Raw genomic sequence first — 18,891 nt, forward strand, 5'->3', positions numbered from 1 at the left:
GCGATGGAGGAGGAGCGGGACCGGAGGGACCCGCCCGGGGCTTACGGTAACGGGGGGGGATCCGCATCCCAGCGCCGCTGCCCCCTAGCATCCCCCGGATGCCTGGGGTGTGTGCCTGCCCCGGGGAGGGAGGGGGTAACCCGGGCACTGGGCGGGCAGGCACCTTTAGCGGGGGGCTGCGGGTCGGGAGTGAGGGGCACCAGCATGGCCGGGGGGGCAGCTGGACCCGAGGTGCCTGCGATGGCAACAGCCTGGGCCTGGGGCATGTTGGTCATCCCCGCTCCCTCGGGCCTCAGAGCTGGGACCCTGCCTGGAGTCCTGGCAGGATCTCTGTGCCCAGGCAGGTAGGGGGTGACCCCAGGTGTCCATCCCCCCTCCTGCCCCAGCGGAGAAGGCTCAGGGGGTTGTGGGGACTGGAAGGATGGAAGTAGTCAGGGTGGCTTTGACTGGCAGTGGGGGGGAGGGGGTAGAGTTAGATGCTGCCCCAGTGCCCATCACCACTGTATCTGGCATCCCCTGTGCAGTGGGAAGGAAGCTGCAGCCCCCTGGCTCCTGTGGAGGCAAAGGGACTTGACCAAGGGTACTAGAATAGTTCAGTGGCAGAGGGGGGGGGTGTTAAATCTCACCCTGATCCCCCTGCCACCCCGCAGGGGTTGGCTGGCATGCGGAGGGACTCACCATCCCTGGGCCTCATGAAGGTGTTGCGGTGGGGGGGTTGCTCATCTGCTTTCCTTTGTGGGGGGAGGGGGCGACACTGCACAGACCCCCATGGAGCTCTCCTCAAGCTCCTGCCCTCTCTTAATTTGGGGGGGGGGGGGGGGAAGGTGGGGCTGGGATGGGCACAGGGGCCTGTGAAGGGCAGGAAGGCATCTCCAGGCAGGAGGGCCTGCCCCCCCATCTTTTGTTCCCTTGTCCATCCCATCACCCCATGACATCACTACCAGCCAATGGGAGCTACTTGCCAGGCAACAGGCTTCTGGCTCCCTCCCAGCAATTGGCAGGAGATGCCTGGGAATCTGGGCCTGTCTCCCCCGTTATACCCAGGGTGGAGTTAAGGGAGCAGGGACCCCCGGGATGCCTGGCTTCTCTCCCAGCTAGGGGAGGGCAATGGGGGCTGGAGGGTGAGAGCAGGGGGGCTGGGAGCTGGGACACCTGGGTTCTCTCCAGCCCTGGGAGGCAGGGGGAGCTGGGAGGTGGGTGCAGGGAGGAGCTGGGCCCTGGACACGTGAGGGGCGTGGGGGCAGTGGCAGCTGGGAACCACAAACCGTTGGTTTCTATTCCTGGCTCTGAGCCCACATGCCCAGTCAGGGTTTATTTATAATGGGCGAGGAAGGCGAGCCATGGCGGTGGGAACTCGCTGGCTCGGGGCAGCGTCACAGATCACAACCCCCGCAGCAACTCAGAACCACCCGACTCACTCTCAGCTACCCTCTCACCCTGGGCCAGGGGCAGGTTTTCCTTCCCCAGCCTAGAGCCAAAGGAAGGACAGCCAGGGCTGAGGGCAGCCAACACGAATAGGGGCCAGAACACTGGACAGACCAGGAGAGACTGAAAAGACTGGAGCTGCAGCCTGGAAAGAAGCAGGTTGAGGGATAGGATTAGAAGTCTATAAAACCATGAAGAGTTTGGAGCAAGTGATCAGGGACTTGTTACTCGTTCAGTCCCAAGATACTAGAACCAGGGGCACCTGCAGGAATGACCAAAACAGGTTCAAAACCAGCAAGATTCAGGACTTTTTTTACCCAGCATGTCATTAGCGTGTGGAATTCATGGCTACATGAGGGGGTGGAGGCAGAGAACAGACCCAGGGTCAACAAAGGGTGAAACTTGTAGCTGTTCACAGCCCTTGACCAGAACAGATGGAGGTGTTTTAATGGCATCTCTGACCCCTACTACACATTACATACATCACACCCTTCACCCTTGAGTCATGCACTAAACCATGCAAAGTAATTATCACACCATAAAAATGGCTATTCAGCTACAACCTTAGCACTTAAAAATGTGTAACAACTCTATAGCTGGTTTCTATCTGCCTTTAATTTGAACACATAGCAGGGCCTGGAGGCCAATAAATGGTGGATGTCAACATGGGTGGCCCCAGGGTGTTGAAAAGCAGGGTACCCATGATGACACAGAGCACACCACTTATTTTTCTCCAGGTAAAAAGAAACTAGAAACTTTACTAATATGCTAGGGGCCTAGGGCTGGATTCCTCAGTTCAAGATTGCTGCAAAAACAAATATAACTTCTAGTTTCTTTTGAACAAAAATGTGTGTTGTGTCATATGGGATGATTCCCCGCAGCATCTGCACCCCACTTTTCGTAATCCTAGATCCACCCATGGTACCAGCAAACTACCTAGGGAAGTTAAATCAAGGACTTTTGCAGGCTTGGTTTATATTACTATACTTCTTAACCTACAAGGTTCACCTTTCCCCTCAATTGAAAGCTGTGGCATGCCTTAAATAGGGAAACTGATTTTGAGTGGTTTGGTTAAAAGGAAACTTATCTTTTCTCCTTCCTTTGGTCTTCCCACCAAAAAGGCGTGTGTCATATCAGGAGACATGCGGTATGTGAATAAATATGATATGTGAATGGGCTGAGTTCTGCTGGCCTTTTTTGTCAATGTAATTGCATCTTGCAGATGAAGCCCTAGGTGAGGACGTGGTTATATTGACATAAAGGAGCTTTTAATGGCATCGGGGAACAGGGTTTCTCTCTCCCACACAGGCATCTGCCGATAGGTCTGTCCCAGCAAACTCTGCCCAGGGGAGTTAAATCAAGGGCTTTTGTCAGCTTAGCTTAAATTACCATATTTATTCACCTCCAATACTCACCTTTCCCCTTCCTTGAAAACTGCAGCATGTGTCTTAAATGGGAAAAACAATTATGAATGGTCTGGTTAAGAGGAAATCTCTCTCTCATTTTTTTTTTTCCCTTCAATCTTCCCCTAAAAAAGGTGTGTGTCCTATTAGGAAGCATGTGGTATGTGAATATATACAGTAGTTCCAGGAATGAACTAAGCTCTGCTTGGACCTGTTTTGTCAGGATCATCGCACCCTTCAAATAAAGGCTCTGGCGAGGATGTGGTTGTATTGGCCTAGGGGAGTTAAGTCAAGGGCTTTTGCAGGCTTGGCTTAAATTACCATATTTATTCACCTACAGCGCTCACCTTGGCCCTCAATTGAAAACTGCAACATGTGTCTTAAAATGGAGAAACTGATTCTGGATGGTTTGGTTAAAAGGAAACATCTTTTTTTATTCCTTCCTTCTGCCATCCCCCAAAAAAGGTGTGTCCTATCAGGAGACAAGTGGTAAGCGCAAAATATGGTAGATCCAGGACTAAGATAAACTGTGCCAAGACCTCTTTTGTAAGGGTCTTGGCCTCTGTGTAATGGGTTTTCTCTCCTGTCAAACTGGTGCTGCAAACTGGTGAGAAGCGTGAGCCTGGGACTCCTTCACCTGGATTAGCAGCCTCCAGGTGGCTGGCTGGGCCCTTATAAGTGAATCAGTGGAAAAAATACCACTGCACCTCTAACTGCCTTCATTCTATCTCAGGGAAACAGGGCAGAGAAAGGACCTAGTGTGGCCTCAAGATTTGCATGTCATGCTTGGGCTCCGTCTCCTCAAGGGGGGAGGGGGTTTTGTTTGGTTTCTATTACAGGAAAAGGAAGTCAGGTGGAGGCCTGTTGCTGCTGGGCACGGGGTGGGGGAGAACTCCCCAGAGAGAGACTAGGCCTGCGCCCCAAGATGGAGGCCAGGTGTCAGCCAGCTCACAGCTGGGTGCATTGGTGGGGTGAGAAAAGCATGTACGCACTTGTGTCCCTGATGCTTGGGTTCTGCGTGCGTGTGCATGCACCAGTCTCACAGCTGGATGCATTGGTGGGGGGGGAAAGTGCTCTTGTGTGTTTGTGTCAGGACGCCCAGGTTCTGTGGGCATGAGTCTGAGCGAAGGGGGAAGGGACCTTTTTTTAAGCCCTGCACCCTCCACCCTCCTGTTTTCGGTTTCTGTATCCGGCTGCAGCTGCCTGCCTGCTGCTCCCTTCCCCCTCCCCAGCACTCATGGGAAGCGAAGTGGCTTCTCTTCTCTTTTGGGGAAGTCCTTGGCTGAGCAAAAGGAAATTGTGCTGGCTTTTGGGCAGCTGGGGATGTCCCTGCCAGGATCTTCTCCTGCCTAGCAGCAGGTCGGACAGCAACAGGGAGTACAACTGGATGTGTCCTTAAGCCCATCAGCTGGGCCAGACCAGGGCAGACCCATGGTCCATCTTGTCTCTGACACTGGCAGGGGTGGATGCTATAGAGGGGGAGCATTGATCTGGATAGATATAGAGAGATCAATATCCTCCCTGGCATCCACCAGTTATTGGGTTAGAGATGTCAAGAGGAAACACAAGAACCGGGTTCCAAAATACTGTGTTGAAAATAAAGTCACTAGAGATTTATTATCGCCTAGCTCTCACCAGACGAGAACAAGGGGTAACAACCTGAAACTGGGAGGCTGTCAGTTTATAACGAACCCAAGGCAATTTTTTTCCACCTAGCAAGTCATTCCAGGGTGGAATCATTGCCCCCAGATGCAGAAGCAGCTGAGAGTTTTGCCAGATACTCCAAGGAACTGGACCCATTCTTGGAAGAAAGGGGCATCGGTTGCTGTTGGGCACAGGCATTAAGGATACAGCCTCTGAATCCGAATATCCTTGACCTTAAATGCTGAAGGCCACAGGTGAGAGAGGAACAGGGAAGAATAAACCCTGGTCAGACCCACTTCACTCTCCCTTCCAGCCTCTGCTTTTTGTCCTGGTGTGACATGGGCCTTTTGATGCAACATTTTGGAACGTGAGCTAATGCCCACCAAGTAGAGCTATAAGTCCCCGTTGGTGCTGAGGGCACATCATTGATCTCTGGGGACAACTGAAAGACAAAACAGGGATGGGAATGAGCAGAGACGCCTGTAGCAGGACCTGGGGCAAATCAGCCTGTGTAGGGTCCAGATGCGGTGGTGTTGGTGGGGTGGCAAGTGGCTGGATGCAAAGCTGGCCCAGCTCTGCGGGGCCCGGGGCAGTCACCCTGATTCCCACCCCCAGGGATGGCTCTGGGGGTGACGGTCATAGGTTCAAGACGAGTGCACCAAGGAGGGGACATGGAGAGCAGAGCACACCAGCCAGAGGCCTGTGTCACACTAGCAATCTGATGTGCCAAAAGATCATGGGCTTAGGTCCAGCATGAAATACTATAAGCCTCCCTTGGTAAGGAAGGCCACTGGGAACACATCAACAAATTCCGGAGGACAAAAAAAAGAGAAAATAAGAAAGGGAATGAGGCCATTGATTGATAACAAGGGATCTTCCTGGGCTGGTAGATGGCCAGCTTGAGCATAGCCAAGAGCAGGGCTTGGTGGGACTGCGGTTGGGGAGTGCATAAAAGAGAAGGTGCAGGGAGAAGTGCTGCCAGGACCTCAGCAGGAGGTTCTGGAGGAGATGGTGAAGGAGCTACAGGTAGGCATGTGCCCCTCTGCTCTCAGACAAGGCAGGTGTAAGGGTGTCTGTAAAGCATGCCAGATACACGTCCAGACAGCTCTGTGGAGGAGCCACCAGCTGAGGTCCCAGGTGGCTCACAGGATCAAGGTGGAATGTATGCTCTTCCACTGGGGGACCCTTGCATCCTCATTGAGCATATTCCACCTCTTAGTGTCTGGGCAGGATGCGAGGATGGGATGGTGGAGGGTACAGATCACAAGTGTGTAGAGTTGGCGGCAGCAGAGTCTGGAAGCAGATTGGCTTGGTATCCTCCAGCCTGCTGAGATGATGGGGTGTGGGTTGCTGCGGGGGCTGTTGAGGCTAGGATCCCTCGATGAGCTCCAGGGGCTGGGGGATACTGGTGGGCAGAGACTGTCCTCGCACAGGACCTTGTTGATGTAAGTGAGGGCCCAGTGTGATACAGGCCTATTCGCTACTTTAAAGAACTTTACTTGCCCACCAAGTACAACTATAAGCCTGGGAAAGTGGCAACTTATTTCTGGGACAAATAACAAAATAGGGACAAGAGTGAGGGTCAAAAGTTTACATCTCGTAGACGGAGGGGGCACACCAAGCAGAGCACACAGGACAGTGTCTGCTGGCCCTTGAACGAGTCCGGTGGACCTGCTTGGGGATGTGAGCAGACGAGGGACAGAAAAGTGGTCCCATAATCGCGGGGGTCCTCTCAGCCAGTTTCCTTCCTGGTCAGCTAGATCATTACTTTGCATGTATGGCCAATCTAAATTTATTGTGTGATTCACCAGTTAATTGTGCGATAGTTACTTTTCACTTGCGGTCAGTCTAAACTTACCACACGATTCAACAGTGGACTGTGTAATATATGGGTATAGGTTGTAGCGGTGTTGGTCTAAGGACAGAGGCAGACAAGATTCTTTGGGTAAATCTGATATGTTTTATTAGACCAACTCAAATAGAGGAATTTTTACTCCTTTTTGTGAAAAGAGTACTGCGTCCAGTTCTGGGCGCCGCACTTCAAGAGGAATGTGGCTAGCATTGAGAGGGTCCAGAGGAGGGCCACTCGCATGGTCAGGGGTCAGCGGGGCAGGCCCTACGAAGAGAGGCTGAAGGGCCTGAACCTGTTCAGCCTCCACAAGAGAAGACTGAGAAGGGATCTGGTGGCCATTTACAAACTCACCAGGGGGGACCAGCAGGGATTCAGGGAGGCTCTGTTCCCCCAGGCACCACCGGGGGTTACTAGGAATAACGGCCACAAATTGTTAGAGAAGGTTCAGGCTGGACATCAGGAGACATTACTTTACAGTTAGGGCCGCCAGGCTCTGGAATGGGCTCCCAAGTGAGGTGGTGCTCTCCCCTGCCTTGGGAGTCTTCAGGAGGAGACTGGACAGATATTTGGCTGGGGTGTTATGACCCTGCACTCATTCCTGCCTGAGCCAGGGGGTCAGACCTGATGATCTGCTTAGGTCCCTTCCAGCCCTAAGCACTGTGAAACTATGAAATTTTTCCAACTATTTGAGTTGGTATAATAAAAGATAGCAGATTTACCCAAATAACCTTGTCTGCCTCTTGCGTAATATATGTAACGTAGCAGGGGACTCTGATTTCTCTGATACGCAAAGAGAGAGATCTCAAGCTTTTGTGAACCCACATTCGCTTCATTGGATGTTGTGAAAAGACGTGCAGGAAGCAGAGTATAAGGAGAGAGAAATTAGAATAGGGAGGGGAGGGTGGAAGGGAGCAGTTCTTAGAGAGAAAAACAAACACCAATAGGAACAAAGGGGGTCACAAACTAATCCAGGCAATGAGATGAGAATCCCTAGTCCCTGTTTAAACCAGATTGAACACAGTCCAGTCTGTGACTGCTTTCTTGTTCCTCAGTTTGCCATTCAAACTGATTTTTAAATATTTTTTTGGCCAGAGAACAGCAATCCCAAGGTCAGCAATGGAGCATCCAAGGGAGGGTGAAGTATCTTCCTCAGGGTTTTGTGTCTTTCTGCAGCTGATCTCAGACGGGCGTTCATTTGTTCTATACCTAGAGATCACCCAGTCTGTTTGCAGACAGGCACTGTTCACAGGGGATGGCATATATGACACTGGCAGAGCTGCAGCCGAATGATCCTTGGATGTCATGCACCTTGTTATTAGGTGCAGTGGTGGTGTGGTCTGGATGGGTATGGGGGGACAGCCGAATTGTGGGGCCATGATGAGGTCTGGTGCCTTGGTAGTTATGAGAGCTCTTCAGTCTGTTGTCTCTTTAAATGCAATGTCTGAACGGATTTCAGTTTTTATTGGTTGCCCAGAGCACCGCCTCAGTGGAGAAGAGGGCAGGAGGTATGTGGGAAAGGAAACCCAGGGGCTGGAAAGGGAGACTTGCTCAAATTACCGCCTACAAATTAGACCAGTTTAGCCAAGAAGGGAAAGGAATCCCAGCAAGCTCTGCTGGAGCCCCGCTGGCTGGCTTGGAGGGGTAGGAAAGAGAGAAATCCAGCTGATCTTGCAGCCGAGATGAGCAGAGATGAGAACTATTATGGCAAACATGGTAAGAGTGTCACCTTTGCTGGGCCTGTCTTCCCCATAGGGAATGCACTGTAGTGTGGGGTCTGCTAGTTCTGGGTGGTGAAACCTCCCATGGGCTGGCTGTACAGGTTGGAAGCCAGGGGCAGGATCATGGCACAAGCCCTGAGCTGGACAGGGTGGGTCTTGGTTCTGTGCCTTTGTGGGTCTCCAAAGCCCCAGGATCCTTGCCAGCAGCTTAAATGCATTTCTGATCCTTGGTGGAAAGAGGCTGGGCTGACCTCTGGTATAGCTGGAAAGCAACCCCATGACGAAATGGATTTTTGTGGGTGAAACTCCCCCTAAGCAGCTGGCTCTGGGGTGGGCACAGGGCAGAGGGGGGGCCAGAATTCACATACCAGCTCCTGGGTGAAACAAGACGGCAGCCGCCTCTCATCCGCCTTTCTTTGTGGCTGTTTTTCCTCAATTCACTACCTTACATCTGCTTTGTGCACACTTTCACAGCAGCTCAGGAAGGGTACTTCGGTTCACGGTCATTTGTGCTGTGTGTGTATGTCTGTGTCTATGTATGCTTATGTACACATGTGCAAGTTATCAAGGCAGAGTGTGTGTGTGTGTGTGTCTGTATGCATATTAGATATGTCTAACAAAAGCAGACTGTGTGCGTGTATCTAACTAACCAAAGCAAATTATTTATGTGTGTGTGTATATATAGCTGTGTGTGTGAGTGAGTATGTATGTATGTATATAGATCTAACAAAAGCAGATTGTGTATGTAGATTACATACATGCATGCATCTATACATATATATAACTAACCAAGCATTTGTGTGTATACATGTGCGTGTATATGCATATCTAACCAAAGCAAATTGTGTGTGTAACCAAAGCAGATCTCTTAGATTATCTATCTATCTATCTATCTGATTTGTTAGTCTACAGAAATGTTTCTCAATCTTTTTAGACTCAAAGCACCCCTAGAGCTTTGAGGCATGCCTGTATAGAGCAGTTGTCTTGTTACAAAGATCTCAGCAAAACCCCACCGCTGTGCCTTTCTGTTTGCAGTCTCTGAGTTTCTCTTGTGAATCCTGTTGGTACAACACTGATAGCCTTATGAGGCACCCTTGAAAGGATCTCAAGGCACCTCAGGGTGCCATACTACCCCGGTTGAGAATCACTGCTGTATAAGGTTCCAACCTACACTGCTTTCTACTTTTCTTTTTGGCTGCAGCCCCTGTTGTGGAAATTCAACGGGGAGTGGTGGGGGGGAATCATTTAAGGCCTAGCCCACATGGGCACCTTCTTCCTGGATGAGAAGCAATACACCAGTGTAAAGTCTCTTCATGTCTGCGTGCTAGGGAGGCCAACCAGGTTTAACTTCACTGGCCTCTGTGCAGTCTTGTCTATCTGTCAACAAGTGGTGAATCACTTAGCAGCATGCCGTGGGTGAGCTCATGGCTGACACTCCCTGCTCCGGCATCCCCTTTCCAAGGCTACCCAGTGCCTCTCTGACCCCTCGGCCTCAAAGCCACTGGGGATTTTCCCTTCGTTTCTGATTGCAGCAGCCAAATCCCAGTGTTCCCTTTGTTCCCTCCTCTCCCCCTTTGTGATCAGCAAATAGCCGGAGCAGGAGGAAAGGGGGTCTAGTTTGGGGATGTTGTCACAGGAATGAGGAGGTTCTCTAGGGGGGAAGGAATTTCTTCAAGGTTAGGGGTACCTGGGAAGAATGCCTGGGCTGGAAATGCTGGGGGTGGCTACAGGCTGGGAGGTGGGGAATGGTCCCTTGGCTTGGGAAGACCAGACCTTGAAGATTGCGATGGAGCTGGGATGTGGGATTGGAGGCCAAGCCTCTCCCCAAAGGTTATCACTTATCAGAGCCCCAGGGATGTTTTCCATGTTGGATTTTGGGGATCCCTGGCTGGAGCTTGTTGCTTTGTGAAAGGGGCCATGTTCTGCAGTCATTTCTTTACATTCTCCATGTTTCAGGGTGCGGAAGCGCCTGGCAGATAGCATGGGGGAGCTAGCAAGGACCCCGCCCTGCTGATAAGCAGAGAAGGGCACTGCCAAAATATGTTGCTCTTCTGAATACAAAGCAGGGGGGGAAAGGCTGAAAGGGTGGCAGTGGATCAGAGGCAGATCCAGGATTTGATTGGTTCTGCACCCACTGGTGGAAGAAAACCAGGCTGCAGGAAGCTCTGGGGACTTTTCAAAGTCCCTGAAGCAGGTAAACAATCCCTGCTTTCCTCTCTATGCTCAGAGGTGTGTCTCTCCCCTCCTCCCCTTTCTCTTCTCCTCCAGTCCGCCTGCTGTCCTGGGGGCAGGGGAAGCTTCAGAGTTGCTCCTGCCCTCTCCCGCAGCAGGGCTGGGCTCAGTTGGGAACAGAGACAGCAGCAGTGGGGAGGCAGTGGGTTCCCCCATACTGCCTGGACCAGCAGGAGCAGGTGGGGAAGCCACTGACACTGCCCAAGCTGAGTCCAGCCACCTCACAGGACAGGTGGAGAGGGCAGGGGCAGCCCTGGAAGATTCCCCAAAAGCAGCCAGGGCAGGTAGGGAGAGGAGGGGAGGGGACATGCCTCTGAGCATGGAGGGGAAGGGGGGGGATTCTCTTCCACTTTAGGGACTTTAAAGAAGTCCCCAGAGACTCCAGGTGGCACTGCCCCCACTCTGGATCTGCCCCTGGTTGGATCCAGCCCTGTCCTGTTTCTCCATGAAATCCACCCCTGCATGTGTTCCCTCTGCATTGGCTGCTCTCTCCACATCAACTCCCTCATGTATCCCTGAAAGCTTTTGAGCTTTCCAAGGAGGACTGGGCACCAGGCTCTTTCCCAGGGTGGAGCAAATGCTCTGGCTTCTACTCTTGACTTCCACCCAAAGGATGACTGGGTGTGAGGGTGGTTGTAACCTGTTGAGCACAGAGATTTCTGGCAGAGACTGGGCCTTGCTGAGCGTACCATCAGCTCCAAGTAGGTTTGTCAGAGGCCCTCGGTAGTACCTGGAAATGTCTTTGGGCTGTGGACTGTCTCTCTTGGAAAAGTCCCAGAGTGGGAATGGAAACTTTCTCTGAACGTTGGCTGGGAATCCATGAAGAAATTTGTTCTGTAATCTGGCTGGGAGCTGTTCCCAGGTTTGAAAAGAAGGAAGGCTGGGAGGGGAAAATGATCACAGAATCCTAGAGAAGTGGGGTTGGAAGGGACCTCCAGCAGTCGCATCAAACCCAACCCCCTGCCTGTGGCAGGATCAGCCTTGTCTAAGCCATCCCAGACAAATCTGTCATCTAAACTCTTTGTAAAACTACCCTTACACAGCACCAGGCATCACACCTGAACCTGTCAAAGCGAAAGCAGGGGGACCCCGGCAGCCAACATCCTGCTGCTGCAAAAGGTTAATATGTTTGTTAGATCCCAGGTAGAGGCTGTGTACCTGCGATGGAGGAAGACACGACCCCCCCCCCCCCCCCCCAGTCCATTCCAATCTTATCAGGGGGGAAAATTCCTTCCTGGTCTCAAATGCAGCATCAGTCTGACCCTGAGCAGAGGGGCAAGACCCTCTAGCCAGGACCCTCCAGGTTTGAGTCCCAGCAGGATTATTGACTCAGCCCAGTCACCACCCCCAGCTGCAACCAACACCCAATGCCTCTGAGGGAGGCTTAAAAACCCCTTGACACATGTTGCTGGGTTGTTGGCCGTAGTCCTGTTGGTCTAAGGACATAGGCAGACAAGGTTCTTTGGGTAGATGTGATATCTTTTATTAGTCCAACTAAATAGTTGGCAAAAAGTTCTTTGCCAGCTTTCAGGCACAAACACTATTTTTCAGGCATTGGGAGACCACTGTTGTTCTGAGCTCTTCAAAATAGAAAGGAAGTTAAAAGTGTGACAAGAAGTCTGTCAAAATGTAAATAGGTAGAAGTTTGGCCGACAGTAGAGGAGGAGGGGAGGGGGAGAAAGGTGGGGGGGGAAACATGTGAAGGAATGCAAATGGTAAGCTTCAGGCAGGTACCTGGTGAATTAGGTGTCAAACAGGTTGTAATGTGTCATAAATCCAATGTCCATAATTTTTTTGTATCCAGTAGATTTATGAAGTGAAGTTTTTGTAGATTTCATAGACCTTAGGGCTAGAAGGGACCTCGGAAGATAATCGAGTCCAGTCCTGTGCCCCAAGGGTAGGAAGTCAGCTGGGGTCAAAGGATCCCAGCAAGACAAGCATCCAAACTCTTCTTAAAGGAGTCCAGAGTAGGACCTTGCACCACCTCTGGAGGGAGTCTATTCCAGGCCTTGGGGACTTGGATAGTATAGTAAAGAAGTTTTTCCTTATGTCCAGCCTCAAACAGTCTTGGAGGAGTTTGTGACTGTTGGACCTTGTCATCTCTTGGGGCGCTCTGGTAAACAGACGTTCCCCCAGATCCTGATGCACACCCCGATGTACTTATAACCTGCCACTAGGTCACCCCTGAGCCTGCGCTTTTCCAGGATGAAGAGTCCCATGGCTCTCAGCCTTTCTTCATAAGGCCTATTCTCTTGTCCTCTGATCATGCGTGTGGCTCTCCTCTGGACTCTCTCAAGCTTCTCCACATCCTTCTTGAATTGTGGAGCCCAGAATTGGATACAGTACTCCAGCTGTGGCCTCACTGAGGCCAAATACAGCAGGAGGATGACATTCTGGGATTTACTTGAGAAGTATCTATGAGTGCAAGCCAGAGTTTGGTTTGCTTTACCAGCTGCAACATCACGTTGGTGGCTCATGTTCATCTTGTGGTCAGTCATGACTCCCAAGTCTTTTTCGGCCATGGTGCTAGCAAGTGTAGCACTGCCAAGCCTGTAACTTGTAGTTTCCCCAAGGTGGAGTACCTTGCATTTGTCGGTATTGAATGTCATCAGGTTTGTATTTGCCAACTTTTTGAGCCTATCCAAGTCAGCCTGATTACCAGCCTATCTTCAGATGTGGATGGTCTACCCCAAAGTTTAGTGTCATCAGCAAACTTGGTTAGTCCACTTCTGGCACCAGCATCCACATCATTGATAAAGACATTAAAGAAAACAGGTTCAAGGACGGAGCCTTGAGGGATGCCACTGGTCACGGAGCACCATGATGATTCACTTCGGTTGATTACCACTCTCTGGGTCTGGCCTCAGAGCCAATTCCCCAGCCATCGGACTGTGATGTAGCCGAGGCCACAGTTGGCCAATTTTTCCAAGAGGAGATCATAGGACACCAGATCAAAGGCTTTTTTAAAATCCATGATGATGATGTCAATCTCTTCTCCCTTGTCCAAGTGATATGTCACCTGGTCATAGAAGGAGATGAGGTTGGTCAGGCAAGATCTACCCACAACAAACCCATGCTGGCTGTCCCTCAGTTCATAGACTCGTTTATGAAAGGTGTTTTGTAAATTCCCTTTGAGGATTAGAACTGAGAGATTGGAGAGGGAGTGATTGTCTTCCCCTGTGAGAAGTGGGCATCCACAAGTAATTGGATATTTTCATCTTTGATGGATTTTCAGTGTGCGTTCATTCTGGTGCACAGTTGTTTGGTTTCTCCTACATATTTTCTGTCGGCATTTGGTGCACTGGATGAGATGTATAACATTTCTGGAGGTGCAGGTGTAAGATCCAGGAAGGGTGATGGCTCTGTTGTGGGGTGTAGTAATTGTAGGGGTGGTGGAGATGAGTTGGCAGGTTTTACATTTCTTGTCCTGGCATGATCTGGATCCAGTAGGTGTGGTTTGGGTCATAGGGAGTTTGCTTCTGGTGATGAAGTTAGTGAGCTTTGGTGCTTGTTTAAAGGGTAGGACAGGTGGTTCTGGGAAGATCTCTTTAAGAATAGGATCTTCTAGTATAGGTTGCAGTTGTTTGAGGATTTTCCATATAAGTTCCAGGGAAAGATGGTATGTCATAACTGACAGTGTGCGATTCATGGGGGTTTTGTTTTTGTGCTGCAGCAGTTCTTCACATGGTATCCAGGTGGCTCTTTCAAAAGTAGGATCTATCTCTCTGGAGGAGCATCCTTGTTGGGTGAAAGCCCTTTTGAGATGTGTGAGGTGACCATTGCAGGTATTCTGCTTGCTGCAAATGTGGTGGTATTGGAGAACCTGGCTGTAAATTACAGCTTTTTTTGGTGTGTTTAGGGTGATTGCTGGTTCTGTGTAGATATGTATGTTGGTCTGCGGGTTTCTTGTGTATCATGGTCTGTATTTTACCATTTTAGATATTTATTATAGTGTCTGAAAAGGAAATGTTGATGTTGGAGTATTCAGGAGAGAGTCTGATGGAGGGGTGACTATTGTTGAATTTGTGATGGAAATCAGAGACTGCAGGTTTTTCATCCAATTGATGAAGATCTCATCTATATAACTCAGGTGTAACATAGGTTTGATGGTGCAGTTCTTGTGGAATTCTTCTTCCAGGTAGGCCATAAAAAGGTTGGCATATTGTGGGGCCATTTTGGTTTCCACCATGGTCTGGAGGAAGTGTTGGTTGTTGAAACTGAAGTTGTTGTGGTCTGTACTCTGAGTTGTAATCTTGCCTGAAGAAGGGTGATTGCACCCGAAAGCTTGCAAATAACTTTTTTCCATCTATTTAGCTGGTCTAATAAAAGATATGCCATCTACCCAAAGAACCTTGCTTGCCTTGATGCATGTAGCAGCAAGGTGAGGAGGGGCAACCAGTAAAGCCCAGAAGCTTTGGAAATCCCCATAGAAGAACCCAGGCATCCCTACGCCTAGATCATCCCCAACCAGCGGGGGTGCGTCCAGACGAGTGCGCATGTGCCTCTTGCAGCGTCTCAAAGCAGTTTGAGACACTGCAAGAGGCATGCTAGGAACAAAAAAATGTTCCCCGCACTGCATATTTGCAGTGTGGCCTCTAAATGTAATACCTGGAAATCCAGTGATCAACCTCCCCTCCCCCCACCCCCCTTCCCTCCCCCAAAAAACCCTACGGAAAAAAGCAGGGCAAGGCACGCTCCTGTAGTGTGCCCTGAAGCAACCAGAGGCAGGGGCCTCAAAAGAGACGCTCTAGCAGGCAGCCAGAGTTGTCTCTATGGTTGCCTCTTGCCTTGGTGCTCCAGCGAGCTGTCTCAGCATGCAGCGCAAGGTAGAGCAGTGCAGGCTGCAGCGTGACCCAGGCCCAGGCTCTGGCCCAGGCAAGTAGGGCCTGGGGGTTGGGGCTGCGAGGGTGCGGGGGACTGCGTGTGGGTGGTGAGCTGCCCGGGAGGCCTTGCCTGGCCCGCAGCCCCGCCACAGCAGCAGCAGCAGCCATGGAGGGCTCAGGACCCTCCTGGCAGAGACAGGGCATTTGGTGCCGCCCGGCCCAGGGCTGTGCACCTTCGGGCAGGACCAGGCCATTCAGGCTGTCACCCGGGGTCCCGGGGCCGCGCGTCGCACTGGGCCGGGTTCTGCCTACATGGAACCGGCCTGGCTTGGCGGCGTGCGAGGCACTTGGAGGCAGGACGCAGTCCCTGTGAGCAGTGCCGGGACCCCGGGTGACAAGAGCGGCCCGGTCCTGCCTGAAAGTGCATGGCCCCGGACCAGGCCAGACCCATGACATGCGGCACCGGCAGCACTGGGTCTGAGGTGGCCAGGGCTGTGCCGCACCGTGTGGGGCCCTGCCAGCAGCAAGTCCTGAGCGCCCCACAGCCACTGTGCTGCCGGGGGAGGGGGCAGTGCACCCTGCGGGGGGCTGTGCTCTGTGCTCTGCAGCCCTGCCCTGTGCCCACACCAGCGCTGGGACATGCAGCCCCAGCCCGGGGGGGACTCCTGGTCCCAAGTATCACTTGTGGGGTGTGATGGGCTGGGGGAGCAGTGGAGGTGTCAGCAGGGGTGTGTGAGAGAGATTGAGATTGGGGTGGGGGAGCGCTCCAGGTAGGAGAGGCCTCCAGAGCCAGGCTTAGAGCCCCCGTCCCCCACTAGAGCAGCCTGTGCAGGGGGAGGCTGGCCTGGGAGGAAAGGGGCCCAGCTCAGTCCCTGATCCCCAGTCTAGGGCTTCCCAGGGACAGCATGGGGCAGGGAGCAGTACAGCAAGGGCTGGCACTGCTCAGAGTCACAAAGCAGTGGGTGGGACAGCTGCAGCTGGACCCATGTCCTGGTGCTGAGACAAAGCTGTGACTGGGAGGGAGCTAGTGGGGGCAGGCAGGGGCTGCAGGTCAAGAGCGAGGGCACTGGGGGTGGGGGAAGATTGTGGGGGACTGTGGGTTGAGAATGAGGGGCAAGAGCAGGCACAGGGCAGTGGCATATCAGTGTTGCTCAGCACCGCACATCCTGGTGAGTGAAGGTGGTAGGGGTAGCTCTGATTTTTCCTATGACAAAAACACCAAAAGTAAATGCCAAAGTGTATAGATATTTAGAATCCATTTTATTATGATGATAGAGGCACTAATGGGCTTCCAAATTGCTTTAAACTTGTAAATATATCAATAAAACATTGCCCAACTGAGCTTTCTCTATATATAGCAGTATTTCATTTTAATAGCAAAAGACCACAGATACTGGGTATTTTAATGAGAGAATTTGGGTTTCTTATCAGAGAATTTGCAATTTTTAAAGAGGGAACACCAGGATCTCTGCTGGTGAGACAAGTGGTGAGACCCAGGCAGAGGAGTTTGTTCAGAGCCAGCACTGGGGACCAGAGATGACCCGAGCAAGGTGCGGGGCCTGGGGCAAATCAGCATGTGCAGGGCCCCGCCCCCAGACACAAGAAAGCTAGAGGCGGATTCGGTGGCAAAGTGCAGGGTTCCAAGCTGCCGGATGCACTGGATTTGGCTGGGGGGGCACCAAGCAGCCAGATGTGAAGCCAGCGGCAGTGTGGAGTTGCTGCAGATGCTCTGCCCAGCTTCACAGGGCCCCCCGAAGCGCAGGGCCCAGGGCGGTTGCCCAGATTCACACCCCCCCCACCCCCACCCCCCCGGCATGGCCCTGCTGGGAACCCAGCTGGAGAGCAGACAAGGTGGCTGACCTCCTGGTAATCTGGGGCCAAGAGGACATGCTTTGACAGTTCAAAGTGGGCCACTGCAAGGAGCACATCTTCTGGACGATAGCTGCCCAGATGGCAGAGCAGGGGCACCAGAAGGCCTGACAATAGTGCCGCCCAACAGCCAACTGTGTAGCCATGGCTCACTGGCAGCTGGCCCAGTGCAGGAGCTCTGCTGCAGTGCCCATACCACAACCTAGGTGGCTGTGCAGTCCCTGTCCAGGTTTGGCAGGCGCGCAACTATGGGGCCACTGTTTCAAGACTGGGGATGCTGTCACAGGTGGCAGCAGGTCACAGCCAGGCAGCAGCCCCCACTGCTAGACTGCTGCAGTGTAGTCCCACTCCAGGTTAGGGCTGCTTTGGCTGTCTACCTGGCACAAGGGGTAGTGTCCCCAGATACCAGCAGGCTGGGTCTCAAAAGCTCCTGTCCATTTGTATCTTCTAGAGATCATGGGCCTTAAGGCCCACCTAGTTAACTAATAGCCCCCACTACTGTGTGGGGCCAAAGTCTGAAAGATGCAACTGATTTTTTGTGGGACAACAAAGGAAGAAAAGGGTAGAAGTGATGTGGGGGTCATAGGTTCAAAATGTGAAAATAAGTTCTCTGGAGGGGGACACCAAGCAGAGCCCCCCGGGCTGCACCCACTGGTCCTCAAAGGCATCCAAGGAGCCAGTGGACTCAAACTCCTGATGGCAAGAAGTCCTGAGCTGCTCGCAAGGTCAAGTTTTTATACAGCTGGGACCGGCACCCCAGGCAGGTTTTTATACTACTGAGGAGCTGGGCAGGGTCAGTTTATGTCAAGTGGCACAATTTGCCCCACACCAAAGTTCATGTTCAGGGACATGATCTGAGGCAAAAATCTCCAGCACAAATTTGTGCCACTCCTATTTGGGCATCTGCAAGCCCTGGCTGTCCACCCTCTCCTTAAACACCGCCAGTGATGGAGAGCCTACATCTCCCCTGGGCATGCATGGGGATGGGCGGGGGGGGGGCAGGTGTCTCCACCTTTCTGGGAGGCCTTTATGTGTTTGTAACTGTTGAGGAGGCTGTCTTAGCTGGTGTTGTATCACTGTTATTGGAATGCCAGTCCCAGGAAGAAAAATTAGGAGGAGTTAGTAGGGGCTTTTACTGGGGTGCCCGGAAAGGAAGATAAGGAGAGAGAGAGGGAAGCGGTGTGGTCTTGTGAGCTGGGTGCATGAAGGAGAGTCAGGGCTCCTGGGTTCCAACGCTGATCTCCTGCTGATAGCATATGGGTTCTGCTCTGTGCCTTCTTAGCCTGTAAAATAGCCCTGTTCATGCAAACTGGCTTCCCAGGGAGGTCTGAGGTCCTATATGGTGAATGCTTTGTTTGTAAAGGACTCTCAGATCTTTGAATTAAAAGGCAGCGGGGGAAGGGAGGGGAGATAGCTAGCATGCTTAGCTGATGACTGGCATTCCCTTCCTGGGAGTGTTGCTAATTGTTTTGGTTCCAAAGCTTTTATTTTTAAGTTTTCCAACTGTCTGGGTGTCTTGATATAGCTGCTACTTAAAAGTAAATCATAGAAGCCATAGAGAAGACTGGAAGGGACCTCCGGATATTGCATCTAGTCCAAGCCCCTGCCTGAGGCAGGATCAGCCCTGTCCAAACCATGCCAGACAAATCCAGCATCTAATCTTTTCATAAAACTGCCATCAACCGGGACACAGCACCAGGCATCACACCTGAATCTGACACAGGGAAAACTGGGGGACCACAGTGGCCAACATGCTGCTGCTGTAACAGGTTGTTAATATATGCTCCAGAGACCCCAGGCAGAGGGCCACGGTTAGCAGCTAACCAAAAAAAAAGTTCGATTCAGGCTGAGGTCACATGAAGATACAGGAGGGAGGAATGAAGTTCTGGGAATCCTCTATAGCATGTGTACTTCAGGTTGCAGCA

General features: G+C 51.9%; 1 protein-coding gene across 1 annotated transcript in view; it reads left to right on the plus strand.

Moving 5' to 3' along the window:
- The first annotated feature begins 15,065 nt into the window (after positions 1 to 15,065).
- SLC44A2 (solute carrier family 44 member 2) overlaps positions 15,066 to 18,891 on the plus strand; it is a 34,897-nt gene continuing 31,071 nt past the window's right edge. Inside the window, 1 exon segment of the mRNA XM_006023359.3 lies at positions 15,066 to 15,149. Coding sequence (XP_006023421.2) covers positions 15,089 to 15,149 — 61 coding nt within the window. The 5' untranslated portion in view covers positions 15,066 to 15,088.

The sequence above is a fragment of the Alligator sinensis genome, unplaced genomic scaffold (assembly GCF_000455745.1).
Source record: "Alligator sinensis unplaced genomic scaffold, ASM45574v1 scaffold707_1, whole genome shotgun sequence".
In the NCBI taxonomy this organism is placed as follows: domain Eukaryota; kingdom Metazoa; phylum Chordata; order Crocodylia; family Alligatoridae; genus Alligator; species Alligator sinensis.